The 24,009-nt window shown below is 34.2% G+C and overlaps 1 protein-coding gene across 1 annotated transcript in view; it reads left to right on the top strand.

Moving 5' to 3' along the window:
• Window positions 1–16,154: 16,154 nt before the first annotated feature.
• The window catches only part of LOC129233407 (sialin-like), a gene marked incomplete at its 3' end in the record, with an annotated part of 52,727 nt that continues 44,872 nt past the window's right edge, over window positions 16,155–24,009 (top strand). The window contains exon 1 of the mRNA XM_054867436.1: window positions 16,155–16,315. Coding sequence (XP_054723411.1) covers window positions 16,155–16,315 — 161 coding nt within the window. The remainder of the gene's footprint in view (window positions 16,316–24,009) is intronic.

The raw sequence follows: 24,009 nt of genomic DNA, 5'->3' as shown, positions 1-24,009 counted from the left end.
CAGTTCAACTGGCTTTGGTTTTGAATTTTAAGTGTTCGATTAAAAGAAAGACATGTGCTGGCATTCAAGCCGTAACGGATAAAACAGCCTGCTATGGGAAATTGTATCAATTTTCAAAAATAAAAACACTTATTTTCAATCTCATTTATTATTTTCCTAGAATGTTTGTTTCAATCGCTACGCGAGATCTTCCTCATCGCTTAATCAAATTCCACGTTTTGCGAATAATTGTAAAGCGTTTTTTTTATTACACGTTGCTTTAATGTATAGCATTCGAAAACGAAGGCTGCGATTGCTCGGTTGGTTGCAGTGGCGTGCTGATAATCAAAATGGCGCCAGTTCGAATCCATGCCACTAATTATCTCTTCAATGTTTCTTTTTTCCGTCGGAGGCTCACGTAGTCAGGATTGTATTTGCCACAACCCGTTTTTTCACATGCATAATCACTGCATTTTCACGAGTCACTCAGTCTCACTTTTAATGATATTTATGTTTGCATTGAAAATACGTGCAACCAAAAAAGTGAGCGATGATCACATTATCACAACGTTGTATTTAACGAGGTTTTGTTGCTGATGTCTTCAAATTACATACCTTCTTTTGTGTGTTTTCTTTTTTCCGTTTATTTAAAGTGAGATTATAGAGTAAGAGCCCATGAGTGCCAGACCTACGTCATAGTGTGAAGACCCAAAATTTTTCTGTGTTATGACATCGCAGCAGATAAGAAAGGTTCGCGATTATTTAAGCTGAGTCGCGCTGGCTTTGGCAGGAAACAGGTAGCAAAGTTGCGTTAAAAACTGAGTCCATTCCATGCCAAGTGATCTCGTCGTCTCCACTCAACCATCTACGATTTGAACGAAATTTATAGAGGTGCAGACATGTCTTTGAAACTTATCTGTACAAATTTTTAGCTTCCAAGAACCAAATCCTGAGTATCTAGGATCGAAAAAAAGGGTATGTGTGTGTGAGGGGGGGGGGGGGGGGGGGGGAATGGTCCAAAATGGCAGATTAGCTTTGTGAAACGAATTGCCATGTTTGGCGCGGTTTCCCCATTGGATTCCATTTTGCAGCACACTTTTTCTTTTCTTTTAGATCCTCGATCCTTATGATTTGTGTCTTAAAAGCTGAAAATTCGCATAGGTTTGTTTCAAAAGCATGTCTGCACCTTTGTAGAACGTCCTCCAAATCGGAGATGGTTGGATGGGGACCACCAAGTCACATGATATGGAATGAATGTGATATGGTTAGCTTTTTGCAGCAATTTTACGCACCTTTGCTACCTGTTTCCTGCCAAAGCCAGAGCGACTCAGTTTAATTAATAGCGAACTTTTCTTACCGTCTGTGATGTCCTTACGCAAAAAAGGGGCCTTTATACTATGACGTAGGTCTGGCACTCATGGGCTCTTGAACTGTTACTCCTGTATTGTTGCTATAATATCTATGCTATTTATCACAGCGTTCACCCATTCCTTGGCGCTGCATTTTATTTTCGCGCCATACGTGGGCTTATGTTGCTGTGGGTATTGCAGTGTACTGGTCGTTTAGCTTGATTCTACTGATACCATTATATGTAAAAACTGTTTATAAATTGGATATCGCATGGGTAAGTTTATTAAACCAGAAACTTTTAAACTAATTTCTTCTTTTGTATTGAAATAAAATTATGTTCAAACATATTTTAGTGAAGATTGATTTGGAAAAGTTTATATTTTTTGTCTTTAAGCACATTACAATCAGTACAAAAATTACTCAGGTACAATAAACGTGGCAGTGGGCGAAGAACAAAATTATATGTTGACGTATTTTTTCAGCAATTTGCTAAAATTTATTTTGAAGATAAGTTTTATGTTTAAAAATTTTAGTTGATGAAAGTATTTTACTATCAACTATGAAATTAAGGCTAACCAATTGAAACGTTATCGCTGTTTTCAGAAAATGCTATAGCTACTGTCTAACCACGGATTGTATGGAAAGACAAACATCCGTTTTACAGCCGGAAATGGACGAATCTATTATTATGTACCGATGTCAGCTTTTGCAGAAGCAAGGTCTCTTTCAAATAAGCGGAATACGCTCATCAAACTTTTACTTTTCCCTCTTATTCACATAGATTCGTCTTATCTGGACGTTTTAAAATTCCATGCAATCCGTGGTTAAACAGTACAATAATTATAATCGACTCTAATTAGAATTTTATTATTAATGCTCAATATTTTAATTTTAAATCACTTCATCTTAATTTGATATTTTCATGTTTTTCATATGCAGTTATCTCTGTGCTATATAATCTACTTTAAAAACTATAAACTTCCTGTAGGAAATATACAAACCGTTGACTTTCACTTAGCTATATCACAAGTATAAGGTCAAATTTGCAACAGTTTTTGCTAGAACTACTCAATTTAAATTTTATATCAATATCTACAGCTTTTCCTAGTTTTAGTGGAACTAGAGAAAAGTGGTGTCCAAAGTAGTCCAACGATGGCATAAAGGGCGATGGAGGTTAGATGGGAGGGTTGAAATGCGTTCTATTTATTGAAACTTCAATCAATGTTGAAAATTAACAACAGTTCTTTTTACCCTTTCGCGAAAAATCTCCATTCTATTTATAAAACGTGCTACACTATCTGTGCTAGCTTACAACTACATTTCATTTGTGAGACGTGCTACACTAGGGTAGACCCACCAGTGAATGAACACTACTCAGTGAATGAACACCTAGTATTTTCTGTGGAAAAATAAGGATTTAAAACTTTTTTTTAAGATTAATTCACAGTAGTAACTCCCTTGTACGCGTTTCCAGAAGGAAAATGACTTGACAAAATGTTGTGTTCGTCCACTAGTTGGGGTATTCATTCACTGGGTCAGAGCACTTTTTTTCATTTCAACCCCCTCCCCCCAAAGACCTTGATGCAGAACAATATAAATTCTCGCCTTTTTTTTTCTACATATCTACATAGATCATTTAATGTAGCTTTACTGCCATGTGACAAATACTGCAATTTTTAATGATGCTATGAATTTTTGAAAATGAAAATTCACTTAAGTGTTTATTCACTGGTCGGTTTACCCTATCTGTATCCCAACAGTTTTTTTTAAATTAATTTTTTAAAATGTCCGATTTTTCAAACAAGGGGTGGTATTAATGACGTCACAAATGATGCAGTTTGGCGCATCTTTCTACTACGTTCCCACGTTATGATAATCAAGCAGCGAATTAAAATTGCGCTCTACGCTTGCTATCAACCATATCGTTGCCAATACACGTGAATAAAGATGCGAATTGAATATTTTGTTCTGTTTATATGGCAACATTGAATGGCATTTCATCATTTGTGATGTCACACGACAGAAGTGAAAATAATAAAAGCGCTCCGATTTAAGTAATTTTTTTAAAATATTAAACTTAAATAAATTATTTAAAAAATGGTCAGATCCTATGTTTTTAAGCATGATCTTTCAGAAAAAAAATGCTTTTAAAATTTTGGAAACGACTCCATTCTTAAAAATGCTTTTTTTCCTTGTGGATAAACCATAACTTTCGTAGTGCTTTATGAAATTTCATAAGTAAGGTATCATTCCAAAGATTTTTTTCTCCACCATCGGCGAAAAATAAACAAATAATAAGGCATCCCCCAATAGGACAAAGGAGGGTGGTAGGACATCCACCTGCAAAGCGTGTGAAAGATGTCTCCCATTTCTCATCGAAACTCTCTACATTTGGCAATTTTTCTTCAAATTTCGGCCGACTTTAAGCCTAATATTTAGACACACGGCAGTGTGTCAGTCAAGTTCGGAAATCAGGCGACACATCTGCCAGTGTGTATCTTACACGAACCATTTCAAGCTACTTTTGACCCCCTAATTTCTCAAAAACTATTAAATCTACGTGCTTGAAATTTTGTATGTCTAATAGAGCTGCACAGTAGACCTATAATCCTAAATTTCATGAGTATACCTTTTAAAGTTATGGAATTATTAAGATCTGAAAAGTGTCATTTTTAACACTGACTGACTGACTCACTCACTCACTCACTCATCAAAATGTTTACGAGCTTCCATGTGTCTCACATACTTGAAATTTGGCACAAAGATAGATTTTCATGCATATGTAAAGGGAAAAATCTAAAAAGTTAAAAAAACTACATTAAAGTAGCAAAAAATTACGCTATTTTTTATGAGCATCACGGCGTAATCACTTTACCGTGCGATTGCAAAATATTTCGCCAAATAAATCAAAACAAAAGGGCTCGTCAAACGTTGCCAAAACAAGGTTGTTGATGTTTTAAATTAACAATTAAATTTCTAACCAAAATGGGGCTTTAAACGATACTTTAAATTCCGCTAAAATGAAAAATGATCCATCAAATAATTAAAATTGCAAATCTAGAGCTAAGCCTTTAAAATCAAAAATAACCATCTTTAAAATTTATAAAATCTTTAGATCGGAATTAAATGCAAAATTTTACAGGAGGAGCAAAAATGACAGCAATAATTTCAACAATTGAGAAATATTTTCGCCAATTCTGCATATTTTACGATCTTCGTTATGATTATCCCCCTGAACAATAAATTTCAGACAGATTTTGAGATGAGTCAGCAATTTTCCTAATTGTCGACAAATCTGAGGACGTTAAAGACCAAGAACTAATGTACTTTGGCCTTGCTGATAAATGGGAAAAAACAGACGATTACTGCCTAAAATTGGCGATCGCACCAAGTCCCCAGCTATCGAAATATCTTCAAAACTTCTAATAAAGAGAAACAGCAAACCAGTGAACCGTAAAAGCGGGGGAAAAAAGGAAATCATATAGTTCTATACGCTTTTGCATTTATAATCGTCTGAATTAGAACATAACCTTTGATTTAGCTTTTCAAAAAGTAATGATATCCCAACAAAATATAAATGTGAAAAAGAAGCCAAGTTCGGTCGAAAGGAGGTTCGAGGTAGACGGTGTCCCCGACAAAAAATAGTTCAGATCTAAACTGTTTCCAAGTTCCATAGCAGTACCACATAGATGTTGGATTTTCCCATGTTCTTCAAATCATTTAGAAAACAATTTTTTACTTTCTTTGATAATGGATTTAAAACTTGGCAAATTTGAAAAAAAAAAGAAAAAATAGCGATGACTAGAACTTGCCGCAAGTTTTAAATCCATTATCAAAGAAAGTAAAAAATTGTTTTCTAAATGAATTGAAGAACACGGGAAAATCCAACATCTATGTGGAACTGCTATGGAACTTGGTAACAGTTTAGATCTGATTTATTTTTTGTCGGGGACACCGTCTACCTCGAACCTCATTTCGACCGAATTTGGCTTCTTTTTCACATTTATGTTTTGTTGGGATTTCAATAACGGCACACGCCGGCAAATAATTTATTCATCTAGAAATTTATTTTACTATGTTCTTTCAAATGCTACCAGTTTTATTTTTTTTTCCATTATTATATGAATGTGTGGTTTTCTAAGACAAGGATCACAATCAATCGGACTTTTAGGAACATACTGTACAGAACATGCTTTTGTTAAGATCATAACAACATTAATCTTTGCTTGTTTTTTTCCTTTTCTTTTGCAGAATGGAGTCGTATCTTCCTTTCCAAGCCTATTTCAAGCATGTACCTACTTGATCGCGATAATTATGTCAGAACGAGCCCTTATGAAGAAAACCGCGAAAAAGAAATCAATCAGAACGGGTTTTATATGCATGAGTAAGAAGGCGACTTCTTTTGTTGAATAAGAGTAAAATCATTCAGCGTAACTTTGAATCACAATTTCTCTATTGCATACTGCCCCACTCATATTTTATTCATTATTTACAAAGTTTTATTGTATTTGTTGGCCTAAAATAAAAGAAAAAACCCTAAAGTGTTTTTTCTTTCTTTCTAATGAGGCTGCGTTAGGCGCCTCAGCCTTTTACAGCAGTAGTGTGATACCCCAACATGACATGCAGTCTTTCTTGTGCCACTATTAATGAGCGGATGTCAATAACAGATAATGTTGACGCTCGGTTTCCACCCGATGGAGACATCTGGGTTCTCTTTGATGAGGAACTGCACTAGGGATTTAATTTTGCCGAAGAAATTCAAAGCTTACCGAATACCCAACTTTTACGTACTGCATAATCATGCGACATGGACGTTGACAATTTTCTGCTTCTCGAAAAGCCACCGACTTGCCACTAATGGTCAGGACTTGAAAAAATGGCGCAGAAGGCCAATGCCTTACTACCACGCCATCCAACCGAAACACTCTTGAAGTATTGTGCAGTTATCCAAAGTAATAAAGAAAAATCCTGTCTGTTTAAAATGAGTTACTAGCCGGGTTCAAAGGCCCTGATGGGTGTGAGCGATGCATCCGTAGCGGGATTTGATGCCCCAGCTCTTTGTGATCGTATTCCAGTGCTTTTCATACAATCCAAAAGGACTTTAAGTTTCGGGGGCAAGTCGGGCTATTTGATCTCTGAGTGTAACGTCACGCTCTTAGAGCAGGAATTAGTAAATGGACGGAGCAAGTCCAATCATTGCCTAAGCAAAAGCTTGGACAAAGACCTCAAGTCACATGATTCATGGTTGACGAATAGTTGACAAGTTTTGCGTGAAACTAGCGAAATAAACCCGATTTCTTCCAATGCTTTTCTTTAAAGTCTAACACTCGACCTTTCCTTCCCGAATGAAAGTCTTCAATTACTCCATTTTATTTCTTCTCAATAGTCACACTATCCCGCTATTTTGAGTTACCTTGAGCCACGTAGAAAGTGAGGTGCAAAATAAAATCCGTTAAAAGTAGCACAATTTTGAATCAGTATAATCAAGTCTAAACGTTAAAAAACTCCCTCTTCGTATTGTATGGAATATTACGCTCCAGTAAGAGCACTTTCATCAACTTTCAAAAATACAAACTTGTAGCTTCCAAATGGTAACTTCAGAGTTATTGAATGATCCAATGTGATGTGTACAATATCGGTAACGATTCTTTGTAAAATGAAGAGAAGAAAATTTTTTTGTAACTTTGCTGGGAGAGTGCAGTACTGGGTCTGCTGCCTAGTTAGATTTGCCTTAACTATAGTTCAAATATTTTAGTCAAGTCCTCTTTTACACTGCTAAAATGTTCAGGAAAATTAATATTACTGTAAAATGGGGTGTTTAGGGAACAGAATTATGTTAATACAACAGAAAAATGAAGCAGTAAATTTTACCGGAATAAGTTAGCGGCCAATCGATACACCACGTGACTTTTGGTTCGAAGTGCGTATAGTTTAGCATTCCCGCTTTCGAGCCACATTTGGTATAGGTGCTAGCAAACTGGGCTGCGAATTCTATTAATTTAGGTTCGGACACCGCTTCTCCCATATCCTACTTTTTATACAGCGTCCTCATTTTTTCTTGCGTAAAATTTTACTGCAGAACAGGATTTACAATAAAAAGTATTGGTTACATCAATGCCAATACTTATTACCGCAAAAATTTTAAGACATTTTTAAATAGTGTATTAATTGCAATTCTGATTGCCAAGTTGTTGCAATTGATGCAGAAACCTTCGCGTCAGTGTTAAATATACGACAAAAAGTTTGAGCATGTTATTGAAGCAAATGGAAAACACATGTAGAACAAATCCTGTGTTTCAATGAAGTTTTTTGTTTCTAGATTGTTGGTTTCCCTTTATTCCATACCTAATATATAGGAGGAAGTATTAAATTCGTGAAAATTTTCAATTTCGAATTTTGACGGATTTGCACGTTTTGTGGTGTGCGCTGAGTCCATTCTGACCATTTTTGGAAAATGTCTGCCGGTCTTTGTGCGTGTCTGTATGTGTGAGACCGGTTTTCTTGTGACACTCTAGAGCAAAACCTACTGTTTGAAACTGAACGAGATTTGATCCACACATGTACCCCCATGAGAATTGATGCATATTAGTTTTTGGTGCCTATTTCTGCAAAGAGGGTGGAGCAATCGAACATTTTCTCCGTTAGGCATGTCTGCTATATGTCAGGAAGTAACGGAAGGAATTAAATAAACTTTGGTCCATATGTTGACAATAGAGGATACAGGTGCTGATTTACAAGTGCATACAGGTGCTGATTTTTCTTAAAGCTTTTTCTCCGCAGGCGGTTGGATTTTTGTCATTTCACTTTTTGAACACGTACACTTGTTCCCTTTTTTTAGAATACTTAGAAGCACACTTTTTGGAACAGTTTTCAAAACACTTTTCAGAATACTAATTTGGTACAACACACTTTTTTTACAACACTGGGAGCGCATCTGAGAAAATCTTTTGAGCACTGACTCATGTCCCTCTTTTTAAAACACTTTGAAGTACACATTTTAAAATATGATTTGAATATCATCTTTTTTCTGATATGTTTCACATTTTACTAATTTTCGCTGTTAATTATAGTGCGTCAATTTCGTGTAGCAGACGTTAGTCGTCGGCACAGTCTTCTAACAGGGATGGCCGTCCTTTTTAAAGGTGACGCCGACCAGCAACGGTTTATTTTCACAAAATATCTACTAGTATCACAATTTCACAATGAGGGGTTCTATCGAATGGTAGTTAAAGAAAACTTAAAATTATGTTGGTACGAAAGAAAGCGATTATTTTATTTGGCTGCATAAATGGTTCCCAATCTGTTCTCAAATGTGTTCCCAAGTTTAAATTTAACAAATATCCTGAGCTGGACGCATTCCGAACAGATTGGGAGCACATTTCAGTGTGTTTTCTTTTTTTCGGAGTACATTCGGAATTTTTATTACTGTACATTCAGGTAACTGGAACACTTTTTCCGAATTGAAGTGTTTTAAACGTGTTTCCAACATTCACTGCGAATTCGCAGCGTACTTGGAAAACTGCGCATTTGTTTGATGCCCTTCACCACAACCAAGAAGTTTAGTTCCAGGTAGGTGGAAGGTGTACTTCTAAGTAGGGTTAATTGGTTGCAAAGCAACATGGGGAAACAGAGAACGAATACAAATTACGGCAATAGTAATAAAACAAATAGTTATCAAACGCTTGAACTTTGAGCAATAAATAATTTTTCAGTTTGTTTTTCTTGTTTTAGGTCTTGGCACGTTTGCTACCTGCTCTATCGTACTTGCCTACTCTACCTGCAGTAGAGCATTCGGCGTTTTCTTGCTGCTTATATCCGTTGGTGCATATGGATTCGCTATCGCCCATTTAGCTTTCATTCCGCTGGATATGAGTCCACAGTTTTCAGGTGATTTGTTGTGTATTTTTTAAAACAATACAGGTAGTTTTCAAAATGATGGAAACACTCTGTGACAAGTGTGTTGGGATTCGGTACTCTGCCGTAAACGTTCTGTTAATAAAGGTGCCTTCTGACTGTAATCACTCACACTGGTGAATCCAGATGGTGGTTGAGTTCTGTGGTCACTTTTGCTGCTATTGTTAGATTTGTAAACATTACAATCCGCTTTAATACCCTTCGGTTTCTTTCACTAAGCTTCTCGTTCATTCCACTATTTTTCTTTGCCGAGCTTGTCTTACCGCACTGTGTGTATGCTGTCATGACTTTAGATACTGTATCTCTAGAAAGGCTAAAAAGTTGAGATGTTTCAGTTACACTTGCACCAACTAGACGCGCTCCAACAATTTGTCCTCTTTTAAAATTTGAGAGGTCCGACATTTTATGCGCTTGAAAAAACTGCAAGACTTCCAGAACTTCAATTAAGCCACCATATACTACCAGAATATGTACATTGCTATTTACGAAAAAAAAAAAGATAGCTAATTTTACTCTTTATAACTTACGAAGCGCATTCAAAAATGTCACTTTTAGTCTCAGGTGTTTCCATTATTTTGATAACTACCTGTATATTGATGACCTGGAATGAAAACCGCGTGTCTAAAAAAGAAAAATATGATCTTAAATATTTTTTGTAGGTTATAAAATTGGATAAACGCGTATCTTCCGCGTTTTCTGTTTCTTCGTTTCTTTTCTGACACAAGATAGCCCAATGATTTAAAATTTCATTAAAGGTACGTTCCGTTAAAGTTTCTTTGGCGCATTTTAAATTTTTAGGTATTTTAGTTTATTTATCAATATTGCAAACTAAAAATGTCGCAGTTGGCAGCATTCAACAACTTGAATTTCAAAGTTCTAGGGTTTCCATATACTTGTAGATGTCACCAATCACTTTAAGCGATTTTTCTATTGTCTCAAAGGTAGAAAGTAAACATGTCGCCTAACCGAGTGACGTACCTTTAACGGAAAAGTACCTAAAACACTTGCAATTTACTTAGGTACTTAAACAAGAGCATTAAAAGGACCCTCAATTTTCCCTCTTAATTCTGATTTTGTGAATAGCAAAACTTAGTATGTACAATGGGGTCGTTTCCAAAATTTTAAAAGTATTTTTTTCTGAAAGAGCATGCTTAAAAACATAGGATCTGACCATTTTTTAATAAATTGGTTTACGTTTAATATTTTAAAAAAATTACTTAAATCGGAGCGCTTTCAATGTTTACATTTCTTGCCGATGACATCACAAATGATGAAATGCCATTCTGTGTTGCCATTCACAGAGCAAAATATTTAATTCGCATCTTTACTTACGTGTATTGGCAACGATATGGTTGATATCAAGCGCAGAGCGCAATTTCAGTTCGCTGCTTGATTATCATAAAGTGGAGACGTAGTAGAAAAATGCGGCAAAGTGCATCATTGACGTCATCAAGACCACGCCTTGTTTGAAAAATCGGACATATAAAAAAAATAATTAAAAAGAAACTGTTGGGAAAATGAAAGTATTTTCTGGGTCCATGTTACTTTTTTGCTCATTCTATCCATTACAATGACTAAAAGAAGTACTTTTGACTGAAGGAAACCACCCCATTGTGATTAACATTCTATCTCCGTGTTTTCTCATGTTAGGTAGAAAAATTTATATAGATTCAATGTGTTCCGGGTTGCTAAATTTATATTAATAAAAGGTGTGACCCTCGAGGTCGTTATTTTGTAATTTTCAGGTTGATATTAGTTCATGGAGTGATAATTTGATTCTTTATGTTTTAGGTGTGGTATCTGGACTGATGAATTCGATTGGAGCTCTTGTTGGAGCCGTTTTTCCAATTATTGCTGGTTATATAGTTAAAGAAAAGAATGTAAGTATCATATACTTTTTTCAGGCAAATATAGTGTTTTTACATATAAGCTTAATTAGTAACGTGGTTGTAAATTTGAAATCTTGAAATCATTTCTATACACTTTGCTCAGGCGATGAGAAAATACATATTTCGTAAAACTATATTTTCATTTTGATAATTTCTCAGCCACTCGTAATTTACTACGAGATTACGAGGAATTAAATTAAGTTGCGATTTAAATGCTTTTTTGTAAGGAACAAAAATTATCTCATATTAGTAAAGCAACTGGTTTCAAATTAGTAATGGAATTGGATCTTTTCCGTTATAAGAACTTCACTGCAGTGGAAGTGTAAAGAGCAGTATCTCATAAACGAATTTAGGACTGAGTTCCTGGAGGGGAAGGGGGGGGGGCAGGATATTTTTAAGCTACATTTTTATTGCCCCCCACTCCCATGTTTTTGTCTGTTAGGAAACTTTGTAAAATGGATATAAAATTCTGCATTTTGAAGCCTTATAAAGGTTAACTGGATAGACACAGAAATTGAGAACTAGATTATACAGTTGTACAGTATTGTTCAAACTTTGTAAGAAGCTGCTATTTTAAGTTTGAAAGACAAAAAACTAGAGATTTCTCATTACAACAACTTTTTTTTAATTATAAGTAGTGCAGAAAACGAAAAGTAATAGAGGTAGTGTATCAGTTTTTTTCCTGGCTAAACAGATGAACAATATGCAGTAGAAGTTATTGAAGCCCACTTTGCTTACGATTTTCAAAGACTTATCTAAGAATTATTTTCAAGGTCTCTAGAATAAATAAAATTATTTAACGCACTTCATTTGTTCTTTCTAGTTTCTGATATTTTAGTATTTGATTGTAAATTTTTGCAGTCCAGTTCTAACTTTGTGAGAAATAGCTATTTTAAATTTAAAAGAAAAAAGAAACCATAGCTTTCTCATGACAACAACTTTTCTTCAGTTGCAAGTGGGGCAGAAAACGAAAAGAAATAGAAGTAGTGTGTATTTTTTTCCGTGCTAAACAGATAGACAATATGCAGAAGAAGTAAGATAAAAGTAATCAATACAAAAGAATTTCCAAAATACTGCATTCGGGATTGAATAAATAGCAAGATATGAAACATGTGAATCACAAAAATTTATTTTAAATAATATGTTACAAACGTGAGAACCACGATTTTTACATTTTTAATACAGGATGTGGCAAGCAGCTAAATTTGACAAATTTTGGCATTCCTCCCCCACTACCATTTGTTAGAAATTTTAAAATTTAAGGTTTGTAGCCACACGTTTCCAAATATTCAAGGTTTTCAAGCACTTAAAAATGAAATTAGTTTTTTCAAGCAATTTTCGTTTTTTAAGGAACGAGTCATGATTTTTTTTGTTTGGGGAGTTAGGGACCCACTTCAAAGCAATAGCTTGTTTATCTTTTAGGCGAATTCGGCCCTGTTTGTAATTCACTCTTACGTGCAAAATTTTGCTTGATTATTTATAATTTTTACGAAAATCCGTCAGTTTTTACGGTTAAAGGATATTTACGATTTTACCAATCTTTGTTAAGTTTTTATAGACTTTTAATAAATTTCAGTAAATTTTTCCAAAACTTTTGATGACTCTACTTAGATTTCAATAATGACAAGGACTGACTCACTTAGATGATTATGACTTACCTTACTTTTTAAACAGTATTTATAAAGTAAGTAAACTTGTACTCTCCCTCTAAGTAAAAAGATTTATTTAAGCAGAATACTCAGATAACTGAAATTTATTCAGTTTGCGGTAGTATTTATTTTCTCTCTTTTAAATAAAGAGAGAGAGAGAAGGAAAAAAAACTATGTTTTTTAGAATTTCTCAAAAAGCCAATTAATCTACTAAGAACATAAATATTTTGCACAAATAATACTTGAAATGTGGACACAAATCATAACGAGTAGATCGTTCTGTTAGCGCGAATGGGGGGGGGGGGGGGGGGGGGGGGGGGGAGGAGTTCTCTTTGCTTTAGGTTCTAATTTGTTAAAATAATCGTCAATGATTATGAGTGTTGCAATTGAATGTATAGCTCGTTAGCATATATTTTCATTCATATACTTGTCCAAATGGTTTTCAGTCCAAAATAGTGTAATTTAGACACATTTTCAACACCCCAGTGACAGCTGTACTATTTGTATTTAATGTTCTTTTTTTTCCTTTTCTTTTCTCCCATGAGAAAAGAACATTCGCTTTTCTCTTCATTTTTATTGAACTATTCAAAAAGGAAAAAGTCATGATTTTCTTGTTTCAAGATTTTGGAAGATATGTTGTTACTGTATAAAGTCCTCTCAAAACTGGGGGGCATTGCCCCCTTTGCCCTCCTCCCTATAAAGCCACCCATGCCCTTCTGAACTATTAAAAAAGAAAAAATAATAATATTTTTTATTTTTGGAAGATGTGTTGTTAATACATAAAGTCCTCCCAAAACTGGGGGGGGCATTGCCCCCCCATAAATCCGTCCATGCAGTATCTGCAGAAATAAGCTTTTGAGGTGGTTGAAGAAAGGCGTTTTGGATTCCCCACTAAAAACAGTGGGATTTTGGAATTTGACGTTTCTTTAGTGCTTTATTTTCAACAGAAACCAAACAAGTGAGCTTGCACAATGAAACAAAGAGCAACAAATAATAAAAATGAAAGAAAAAAAAAAGGAGCAGATACTGTTCTTTACTTTCCCACGGAAGTACAATGGTTTTATTAGTGCTTAGAATCTTGTTTGTTTTCTAAATTGGCGAAAACAGAAAAATGTTGTTCACGTTGCCTCCATTTTTGTTTCATGTATGAGTATGTCTGTCTGTCTGTCTGTCTGTATGTATGTATGCCTACATACATACAGACATACACTTACATATATGTCCTAGTTCGCACTAAAAATCTTTTGTTTCTTTCTTCTAGGCTAACTCTATAGAATGGGAAAAAGTATTGTTCGCTTCTTCTTTTATCAACGTGGTGGCCATGATTTTATTTATGGCTTTTGGAAGTTGCCAGTTACAGCACTGGGGTGGTGCAGAAGAGAACGATAGAATTTCCCAAGATGTCACCGAGGGAAGTGTTAAAAAGATTAAAAAAACAACTTCAGATAACACTTTGAACTCACAAAACGGTGGAAATTCGCAAAAAGTTACTGACAGTAAAGTTTTAAAGATTCAAGAATCAACTTCATATAGCAATTTGAACGATCAAAACAGTTCAAGCAAAAGGAAAGTTTCTTTTGCTTAAATAGTGCATTGATTCTGAAGTCATGGGATATTTATTTCTTTCTGTATGAATATGAATATAATTTACTTTGCGTGGATTTTAAAAACATTTTGTGAGTGGTGTACGGCATAAAATTTGTTGCTCATGGAAGCAATAGCACAAAGCTGTGACTAGTAAAGTGAATGGTCTGCATTGTTAAAATCTTATAAATAGTATAGATTTATTTTAAACAGCATGCAGAATTTTCAACCGTTCATAGTTCACATTTATAAAAAAAATATTTACTTTACAATAAAATTTCGTTTTCCAGAATCTGCTACAAGTTTCCAAGTGACGAAATCTTTTGTCTCATTATAAGCTAGTGAGCCCTTTTTGCAGCGTGTTATGGAAAAAATCGAGTCAGGTTGGAGGAAAGGTATGGGGCTGGCTGCATTGAGAAACATATATTTTCTCTTTTTCAAGTAATATACAGTGGAATCCGCTGAATAGGACCACCGGTTAATAGGACCAGCCGCTTATTCACCAAACACTAAAGAACCAAATCATTTCCCATTACATAACCCTAAAATAATTCCTATTATTGGGACCAAAAATCCGCTTAATCGGACCAAAAAACATGAGAAGAAATGAGAGAAAAGACTAGAAATTGTGCGTTTAGAGCGAATTTCATCAGCAAACTTAGTAAATATTTCATTAAAATTAATATTTCTTGTAAATTTCAATAAAGTCCAGCGATTTATCAAATAGATTTGTTTTATCAAATTTCAGCCAGTTAGCGGCACTGTTTCAGAAAAGGTCAAAGTTCAGTGAAATTTTTCATTTCTTCATTTTAGTTAACACGTATAATAAAGAAAATTATTTCAATGAAATACTATAATTGTAAAACATGTAATTTTATTATTTTGGAATTACTAGTAACTGTTAAGTACTGTTTAGAATTTTTCACTTTTGTTTTTTATTTCCTTCTGCTTATTGACTTGAATTGATATCGATCGAAAATTACATAATTGAAACCGTATCGTTCTCAACACGTTGTTAAAGGGGAGAAAAAGGTTTGTTTACGTAGTGAAAATATCACGTAAAGATTTAACATTAGCTGAGAAAATTGATTTCTTAGATCAGATTAAGAAAACTCCACCAAATAGTAGTCAGCGTCTACGTGAAGAACGACGAGGATCTTCTCAAAAAACGGAAGCGTGAAGGCAAGGATCCAGATGTCGAAGAAGCCCTTAATGAATGGTTTACATTTGTTACCAGACGCAGTGTGCGAGTAAGTGACCCAATGTTAAAGTTCAAAGCAGAAGAACTCGCCAAAAAGCTGAGTCACAATGATTTCAAAGCTACGGACGGTTGGCTGTCTCGATGGAAAGTTAGACGTGACATAAAATTCAAGAGAGCACATGGTGAGAAAGAAAGTGCTGACAGTGTTGGAGCTGAAGAATGGAAATCTACAAAACTACCCGAGCTTCTTGAAAAAATTTCAGCAAATGACCACTACGATGCCAGGAACGGACAAGAAGAAGCTGTTGGTTATAGGAAAAAGCTCCAATCCTCGCTGCTTTAAGGGAATCAGAATTGACAGTTTGTCCGTTGTATATCAGGCAAACAGAAATGCATGGATGACATCTGCTCTTTTTCAAGAATGGCTGAAAGATTGGGACTGAGTTTTTCAACGCCAGCCAAGAAAAGTGTTGTCAAGAAGGTGACCTTCTTGACAACTGTTCAGCACATTCCCATTTGGATTGCTTGAAGAACATCGAACTAGAATTTCTTCCTCCTAGGACCACAGCTTTGCTTCAGCCTATGAACATGGGAATCATCAACAATTTGAAGACCTTCTATCTTGCAAAATTAGTTAATCACATCCTTGAAGCTATTGAAGACATTTTGCTGAGCTCATCGTCAACAGTCAGAGAAATCTGTACTAAGGTCAACATTCTACAAGCTATCACATTTGTGGCTGATAGCTGGTAAAAAGTGAAGCCTGAGATCATTCAAAACTGTTTTTCTCACTAAGGTTTTAAGAGTTTGGGGATGAGCGTTGACATTGAATGTGAAAATATTGCAGAAAATTTGGGACTTTAACATGTCGAAAATTGCGAAGAGTTTTTAAACATCGACAGAGAACTTCAATGCTCCGATGAAAATGAAGATTACGAAGCAGTAATTGTTGATCGAATAGCATCAAAACACGTAACAGAAACGGAAAACCAGGAAAGCGATGATAATGTGTCTATCACGCTGGAGAAAGTAACAACCCAAGATACAAGGAGATGAGTTGAAACTTTGCGTCACTATTTCATGCAAAATGAAAATGAAGGCAGTCCCATGGATGCGTTAGGCATTTGTGCTGATTTTGTTCAAGTGCAGTCCGTCAAAAGAATGCAACAAATTACATTGGATATTTTTTTATACCGCTAATTGACATGTTTGGTAGGATTTTGAAAAATGTGTAATTCATGTGTATTATGTATTGTTCATCTACTGATTAACGTTAGGTTAACTTGTTTTAATTTTTTTCAATGAATAAATTTTATACACAGCGTTATTACTTGTTTGAATGCTGTTTTAAAACAGTATGCATATTACAATTTTAAAATATAATGTGTAGCATGTTTGGTTGCACTACTGAGGTAACTTCGCTTAATCGCACCAGCCGGTTATTAGGACCAAAATCGCCCCGTCCAGATGTGGTCCTATTATCCGGAATCGACTGTATTTAGTTACTTTTTTTTGAGACAAATATTGAGATTATATCAAGAATTTTCGTTTTAGTTTTAAAACCTGACAACAAGCGAAGTGATAGAAAAATATTTGCGTATGTTCGTTCTATATGGAGCGTAATTTTATGCTTTTGATAAACTTTTATCTAAAATCATTAAAAACTGGCACAAGCTCTAATTTTTAATACAGACGGAAAGTGCATTATTTAGAGAATAGTTCTCTATTGGAAAGTAAGAACGAAATTGAAGATTCTATTTATTATGAGACGTTTTCTGAGGTGGGGTAAATTGGGTCTACGATAAGGCTCAGCTAAGTGTTGCATTACGCTGATTCTTTTAGGTTAACGCTTGCCAAAGGTTAACGCTCTATATTTTGTAATAAAATGACAAAATAAAACCTTTTTTCATTTATTATAACCTTAAAAAATCCCTCATGTATAAAAAGTCTATTTTTTTTTTTTTACAATTTCACATTTCACTCTCTGAATATAGTTTAAAATGAACAAATTGACGGAAAAAAGGTCAAAAAAAAAAAAAAATTTTTTTTTAAATAATAGGTAAAAATATATAATGTACTAGCAAAAATACCCGGCGTTGCCTGGGTCAGTAATAATTGTTAGAAAAAATCGTTACTTGCTTTTGTTTTTTGTTTTAAGTGAAAGAATTTAAAACACATCTTTTTGACGTGATTAAAAATCGAGTTTCTTCCTTACCCATAAAACTAAAATAGCAATAAGTATAAAGAACAAAGTAGCATTGATTTAGAAACGAAAGCACTATATTTAAGCATATACAAATTTAAAAAACATGAAATTAATCTTCTCATATTTAAAAAGATTAATCTGTTGATACTTTTTTTTTTAACATGGAGTCTAAAACCTTCTCTGTATGGCTAATGAAGTACGAAGTGATTAAAAAAAAGTAGCTGCGCTCGTAATCCCCTTATACTTGCTTAGTTATTTCGGGAAATTTCAATCATTGTGACTCTTGGTGCGATTTTACCGAATTTGCGAAAGTCGTTTCGGGGTACCTTCGATGATGCTCCCCCATTCTTTCCTTACTTTGTAAAACGATATGATATTAGAGATATCGTCGCCAGATGCTGAGATATTTTTGGTCACCATAAAATGGCGCTAAACAGTTTCATCCGAAATGTTAACAAAATAAGTAATACAATTTGGTGATTGGTTGAAATTGTGCAAAAAGGAAAATTAATGGAAGTTTTTGTGCTGTTTATGGATTTGCCTAATTTAGTTGCTGGATTATTTAACACAGTAAAAAAAGTCTTTTGAAAATTCTTTGATTGGCGATATTTTGTTTACATGGTGAAAGCTGAGAAACATTATGACGTAGTCTTCGGCTTCAAAAACAGCAACGTTGAAAAAACTGCCAAAGCTACGGAAATCTTTCTGCAAAAATTTTGGCGATCTGATGGTTGTTTGGATAATGAGTAAGTGTTCAATCAGCATAAATAATAATAAAAACCATTAATTACATTAAAGTTCCGTTTAAATGGAAAATCATCAGCCAAATCATGTATTATTTGCCAATCTTGCGCAAAATTTTACTTCAAGATTTGACTTGAGAAAAGCCTTGAACAATCAAAAGCAAAGGAAGTCAACAATACAACAATTGTCACTATCGACAGGGAGTTGAGATGATACACTAAATACTGTATTGAGTTGAGGAAAGCCTTCGAACATGGATCTAAAAAGCTCATAACTCGTTTTTTATTCTACTTAGAAATTTCGAACAGGTGCCATCTTCAGCAGAAAAATCAGAGCTTTCGATGGACATATAATGTAAATATGTGCAAGTATTTTTTCATCCCAATATTAGAGAATTTATACAAAAATTGTGTTTTATTGCCCCCCTAAGGGGGTTTTGCCCCCCATAACGGGACGAAAACTACCCTATGTGTTATTCTGATGCATAAGCTATATTATTGTAAAGTTTCATCAAAATCCGTTCAGTAGTTTTTGCGTGAAAGAGTAACAAACATCCATACATCCATACATCCATACAGACAAACTTTCGCATATATAATATTAGTAAGATTTTGCATTTGTATCGCTAAATGTAACCAAGGTATTTATTTCACTGTATTCTTTTTTCAAGAACACTATCTACACATTTTTTACCTATAGTATAGTTTTGTTTAAATATTCTAAAGTAGCCCAACTTTTATCCACAATTGGGGAAAGTGGGGATATCAAAATATTAAACGTGATACTGAGAGAAAACAATCAAGCAAAATGAAATGGCTCTGCTTCATGCTTAATCTATATTAGAGCAAGAGCCCGTGCTTACGTCATAGTATAAAGACCCAAAATTTTTCTGCGTAAGCACATCACAATAAGTAAGAAAGGTGAACTATTATTTAAGCTGAGTCGCGCAGACTTTTGCAAGGGAGAGGTAGCAAAAGGTACTTCAAAAACGAAACATCGTTGAGTCATTCCACGTCAAGTGACTTCGTCGTCTCCACCCGACCATCTCCGATTTGAACGAAATTTTAGAGAGGTGCAGACATGCCTTAAAAACAAACCTATACAATGAGAAATATTCTAGGTAGCAAAAATGTCACGTTCGTCACATTATAGTAATTTAGATTCAAAAACCATTTTATGTGATTTATACTGAATTTAATAGCATAAATATTACACAGAAATTTTATTCTTTCACAAAATTCCGCCAAACCACAAGTAAAGGATTACACTGGTCAACAATGTTTCTGTTCCTAATTAAGTAAGTAGTGACTTTTATATTTTAGGGGGTGCTGAAAAAAAATATGACAATAAAAATATTCCATAACCCACAGATTTTTGAAAAATCCAAAATCTTTAAAATCTTAATTTAATGACATTTTTCCAATACATGTACAATATTTTTGTCATTTACCTTTTTATAAACAATTACAAAGCTTAAAACTAGTATAAAACACAAAAAATAATATTGTTTAAAATGTTAAAGAAGAATGGAACAGTTTTTTAATGAAAAAAATAATGATACTTGCAAAAAAAATTCTTAAATTTCATAATTTATGTAGCTGTAAATGCCTTAACTGCGAATGCTTCATTATTGGCACTAACATAAACTTAAATAAGATATAATATTCTAATAAGATTCCAACAGTAATCCCGAGCTTATTAGGAGTAAACCGTTTTTGTTATCCCGCTTAAATTGTAGAAATATCCTGGTAGAAACGCTTCCCATGCTCGTTGTTCACAGCTTCCATACTTTCAGGAAACAAATATTTCAATGACATTGGACATCCTAATTTTTTTGTAAATTTTTAACTTGGCTTAAATTAATTTTTCATAATTACGACTTTTATTATTTCCTAAGAACTGAGCCACAACATTTTTATAACCAATCCAGCTGTTTTTCTTAAATCATTTAAACTTGCTTCAGAATTTTGGTCCTTCATAAGCTTTCTTATGTGTGGTTCAATGAAAATACCCTCCTTGCTTTTTGCACAAATGAGTGATTGGAACTGTTCTTACAAATATTGAACCAACTTTATGTGTAAAGGTGGGATAATTTTTTTTTAAATCGATTAGAGGAACGTTTTGCATATTTTTTTCTTCACTGCAATATATTGTTTGCGCTCGGGTGATTTCTTTTTTGATATAATGTTCATGTATTGCCCTGCTGTTTCACTCACACACAAAATAGCAGTATATTGTATAATCAAATTGCATAACAATGAGAACGGTAACTACTTTAAAAAAAAAAAAAAACTGCTCATATGCTTCAATTATGGTGTGAATAGTCAATTTAATGAATCAATATCTTCATATTTTCTTAGTATTCTTCCATTATGCAAGAATAATCTATGGGCACCGATGGCAGAGCATTTCCACGTGCCGAAAGACAACTTCAACTACCGTGATCTTGCGTGAAACCAAAATGATACGTAGCGCCATCTGCTCAAGTTCGCATACATAAAATTTATCAACGTGAATTCGGTTTCTACTCTGTTGTTACATGTTCTATCGCTGTAATGAGTAAAAAACTGTGTCTATGGATCAAATGTATCTAAAAGAAAAATATAATAAACTTTTAATTGCTATAAGATAGCATATATAATCCAAAACTTATAAATGAAATTTCCTAAAATTGGAGGGTGATAGAAGAGTTTTGCAAATATATTCCTTTTCAGCACCTTAAAATCTATAGGACACACCCAAAGTACATTGTGGAACAGAAAATTCGATAAAATTTGCTTTTCAGTGTTATTAGACGTTTAAAACTCATGTTATGCAACGAAACAGAGCCTCTGAATGTTATGTTCATCACGATGGAATGACCCTGTACCCTTCTAAACGTTAAGAAGTAAAAGATAACCAAATGCAAAGAAACGGTGATTTATTTTCAAATTTGAACCACTCGTGACCCTTTCAATTAATAACTAAGAAAAAAACATAGAGGATTTTTTTATTATCGAATCGAGGTGATCATCGCTGTAATCATCAGGATCGTGGAAGAATCAACACCACACCATACTACATCTATGCACCACACTATAGTCGAGGCAAACCTAACCTGGTAGCATAAAAACAACTTTCACTCTGTTGGAGACCATGAAAAAATTTGGAAACTACTGACGGGCTGCCACGTGAAAACCTCATCCATCTGTTTTATTTATAGACTAACTTGCTGCGTTGCCCGGCTTTGCCCGGTTCACCTTGAAAATAAAAATTGTGTCAAGTGACGATATTCAACAAGCAGGAGTAAAAAATAAATAAAAAAACATCATGATTTCCCTTCCAAACAATGACGACAGATATTAAAATACTTTTAAGAAATTAAATCCAGAAAGATGGATTTAAAATGCGTAACCATGGAAACACAAAATAAAATAAGTTTAATTAATTAAAATGCGAAAGAAAATGGTTCACAGTTTGAATGGAATCGAGATTTCTTAAACTTGATTTAAAAACGATTCTAACTTTTTTTTCCTTTCCAGATAAAAGCTTATTTTTTCGACCATAGGTCGAGTTTAATCTGGAGTAAAAATGGTAGCTTTTTCCAATGGCGTCAAAAAGAAAGCTGGGGGACAATTCCTTCACTTTTTATTGATTTATTTAATGAAGAAAGTAGTGCCTAAATTTCAGCTAAGCCTAAAAAAATTCGAGCTAGAAACGCAAATAACTCCCGCCGTAATAAAGTTAGAGCATTGATACAAATTGCGTAGAACGCGGAAAATTTTACCCTTTCTAACGATATGCAATATTAATATGTGAAAGTAATTTTTCACCCCCATATTTGAGAATTTATGTGAAAATTGGACGTAAATTCGAATAAAAAAAGAACTATTCATCGAATTTTCTTCGAACTGATCTGCAAACCTTTTCAGGACTTAAAGGAACAAATTGTGAAAATTTCAGCGCAATCGGCCGGGTAGTTCTCAAGTTTTGCGAGTTCAAACACACAGACGCTTTTTGGGGACTTCATTTTATACAATGTAGACATATATGAATAAATTCTATACCCGTTTTGCACGGAGACACGTTTTTCATCTCAATAATTATAACCTTAAATTTAAAAAAGAAACAAATGAAATGACCATCGTAGTTTGTAGCTGGATGGTGTCAGAATATCGTAATATTATTGACCATCAAAAAAATAAGCTGGTCTTCTACTAATCCCAAGTTACAAAACTTCATTTTTTTTAGAAATGTACATTTTGTTTTAAGTTGTTAAGATAATAAGAGTAGAGCTATGGCAACCCTTTTGCTGCTCACAAACCAAACCATGTGACTGGTGTGTATCCTAGCAACGGCGGGTGTTGATCGTAGCAGACGACGTCTTCCATACCTAAGGAAATTATGTTTGCCAAGCGCTAAGTCTATTTTCTTATTCATAACATTCAAAGAAATATGGTTCACTATTGCTGCGCATTTCTTTGCAAAGAAAAATATGTAAAAGGATTAGCTGTAACATTTCACAAGTATGCAACATTATTAATGTTACATTATATTTCATTTCTTGCAATTTTTCTTTTTCGAGCCGTGTTTCGCTATAAAGTTTATGGCTATTTCTATTAAATATTAAGTTAGGGGAAGGTTGCCGTCAATGAACCACATAACAGTTTTCGATTTTCTTGGAAAGGAAATTCAATTCAAATTTCATGTTAATTATAGGAACAATTTCTCAGTATATTTCTCTTTTAATAATAAAATTCACTTTCATGATAAATATACACAATAAAGAATGAAAATTTAAAAATAAATATTTTAGCACGTGGTGCATTCGGGGCAACCGGTTGCTATGGATGGACCACATTCTCAAATTAAAAGAGTCACTGCGTAACTAACAAATATTTATAACAGGCGATCAATAAACACTACAAATAACAATAAGTTATAGAAAAATATATTTATTTTCTAAAATGTTTTATTTTTGGATAAGAGGAACATAAAAAATCTCATCACTCATCCAACACACAGCTGTTTTCATCACACCTCGTTCACCACTTGATATTTTCCTAATCTGTGCAGCACTGTTCTTAGCTAATATCTATCTCATCAAAAACAACCCTGTTGTAAACATTTCTCCGCCAAAAAAAACTTTGACTTTTCCCGCACAAAAAAAAAAAAAAAAAAAAAAGGCCTGCATTCTAAACCCCAATTTGATAGCTAGTTCGCCCGCCAAGTATCTCTGCCAAACTATCATCCGCCCTCTTCGCCTCTTTCATCACACCTACTTCCATTAGAACCTCCTCTCACCTTAAACTCCTCAGAAATATGGATAGATCCTTTAAATTGTTTATCCTGTTCCGCAGGAAGCTTTTTAAAGTGAAGTGGTGGCTTGGTGAGCAAAAAGTTTCTAGCCAAACAAGATAATTTAAAGGATCTATCCATATTTCTGAGGAGTTGAAGTTGGGAGGAGGTTCTAATGGAAGTAGGTGTGATGAAAGAGGCGAAGAGGGAGGATGA

This window comes from Uloborus diversus, unplaced genomic scaffold (assembly GCF_026930045.1).
Source record: "Uloborus diversus isolate 005 unplaced genomic scaffold, Udiv.v.3.1 scaffold_388, whole genome shotgun sequence".
In the NCBI taxonomy this organism is placed as follows: domain Eukaryota; kingdom Metazoa; phylum Arthropoda; class Arachnida; order Araneae; family Uloboridae; genus Uloborus; species Uloborus diversus.
This window is presented reverse-complemented; position numbering and strand designations above follow the sequence as displayed.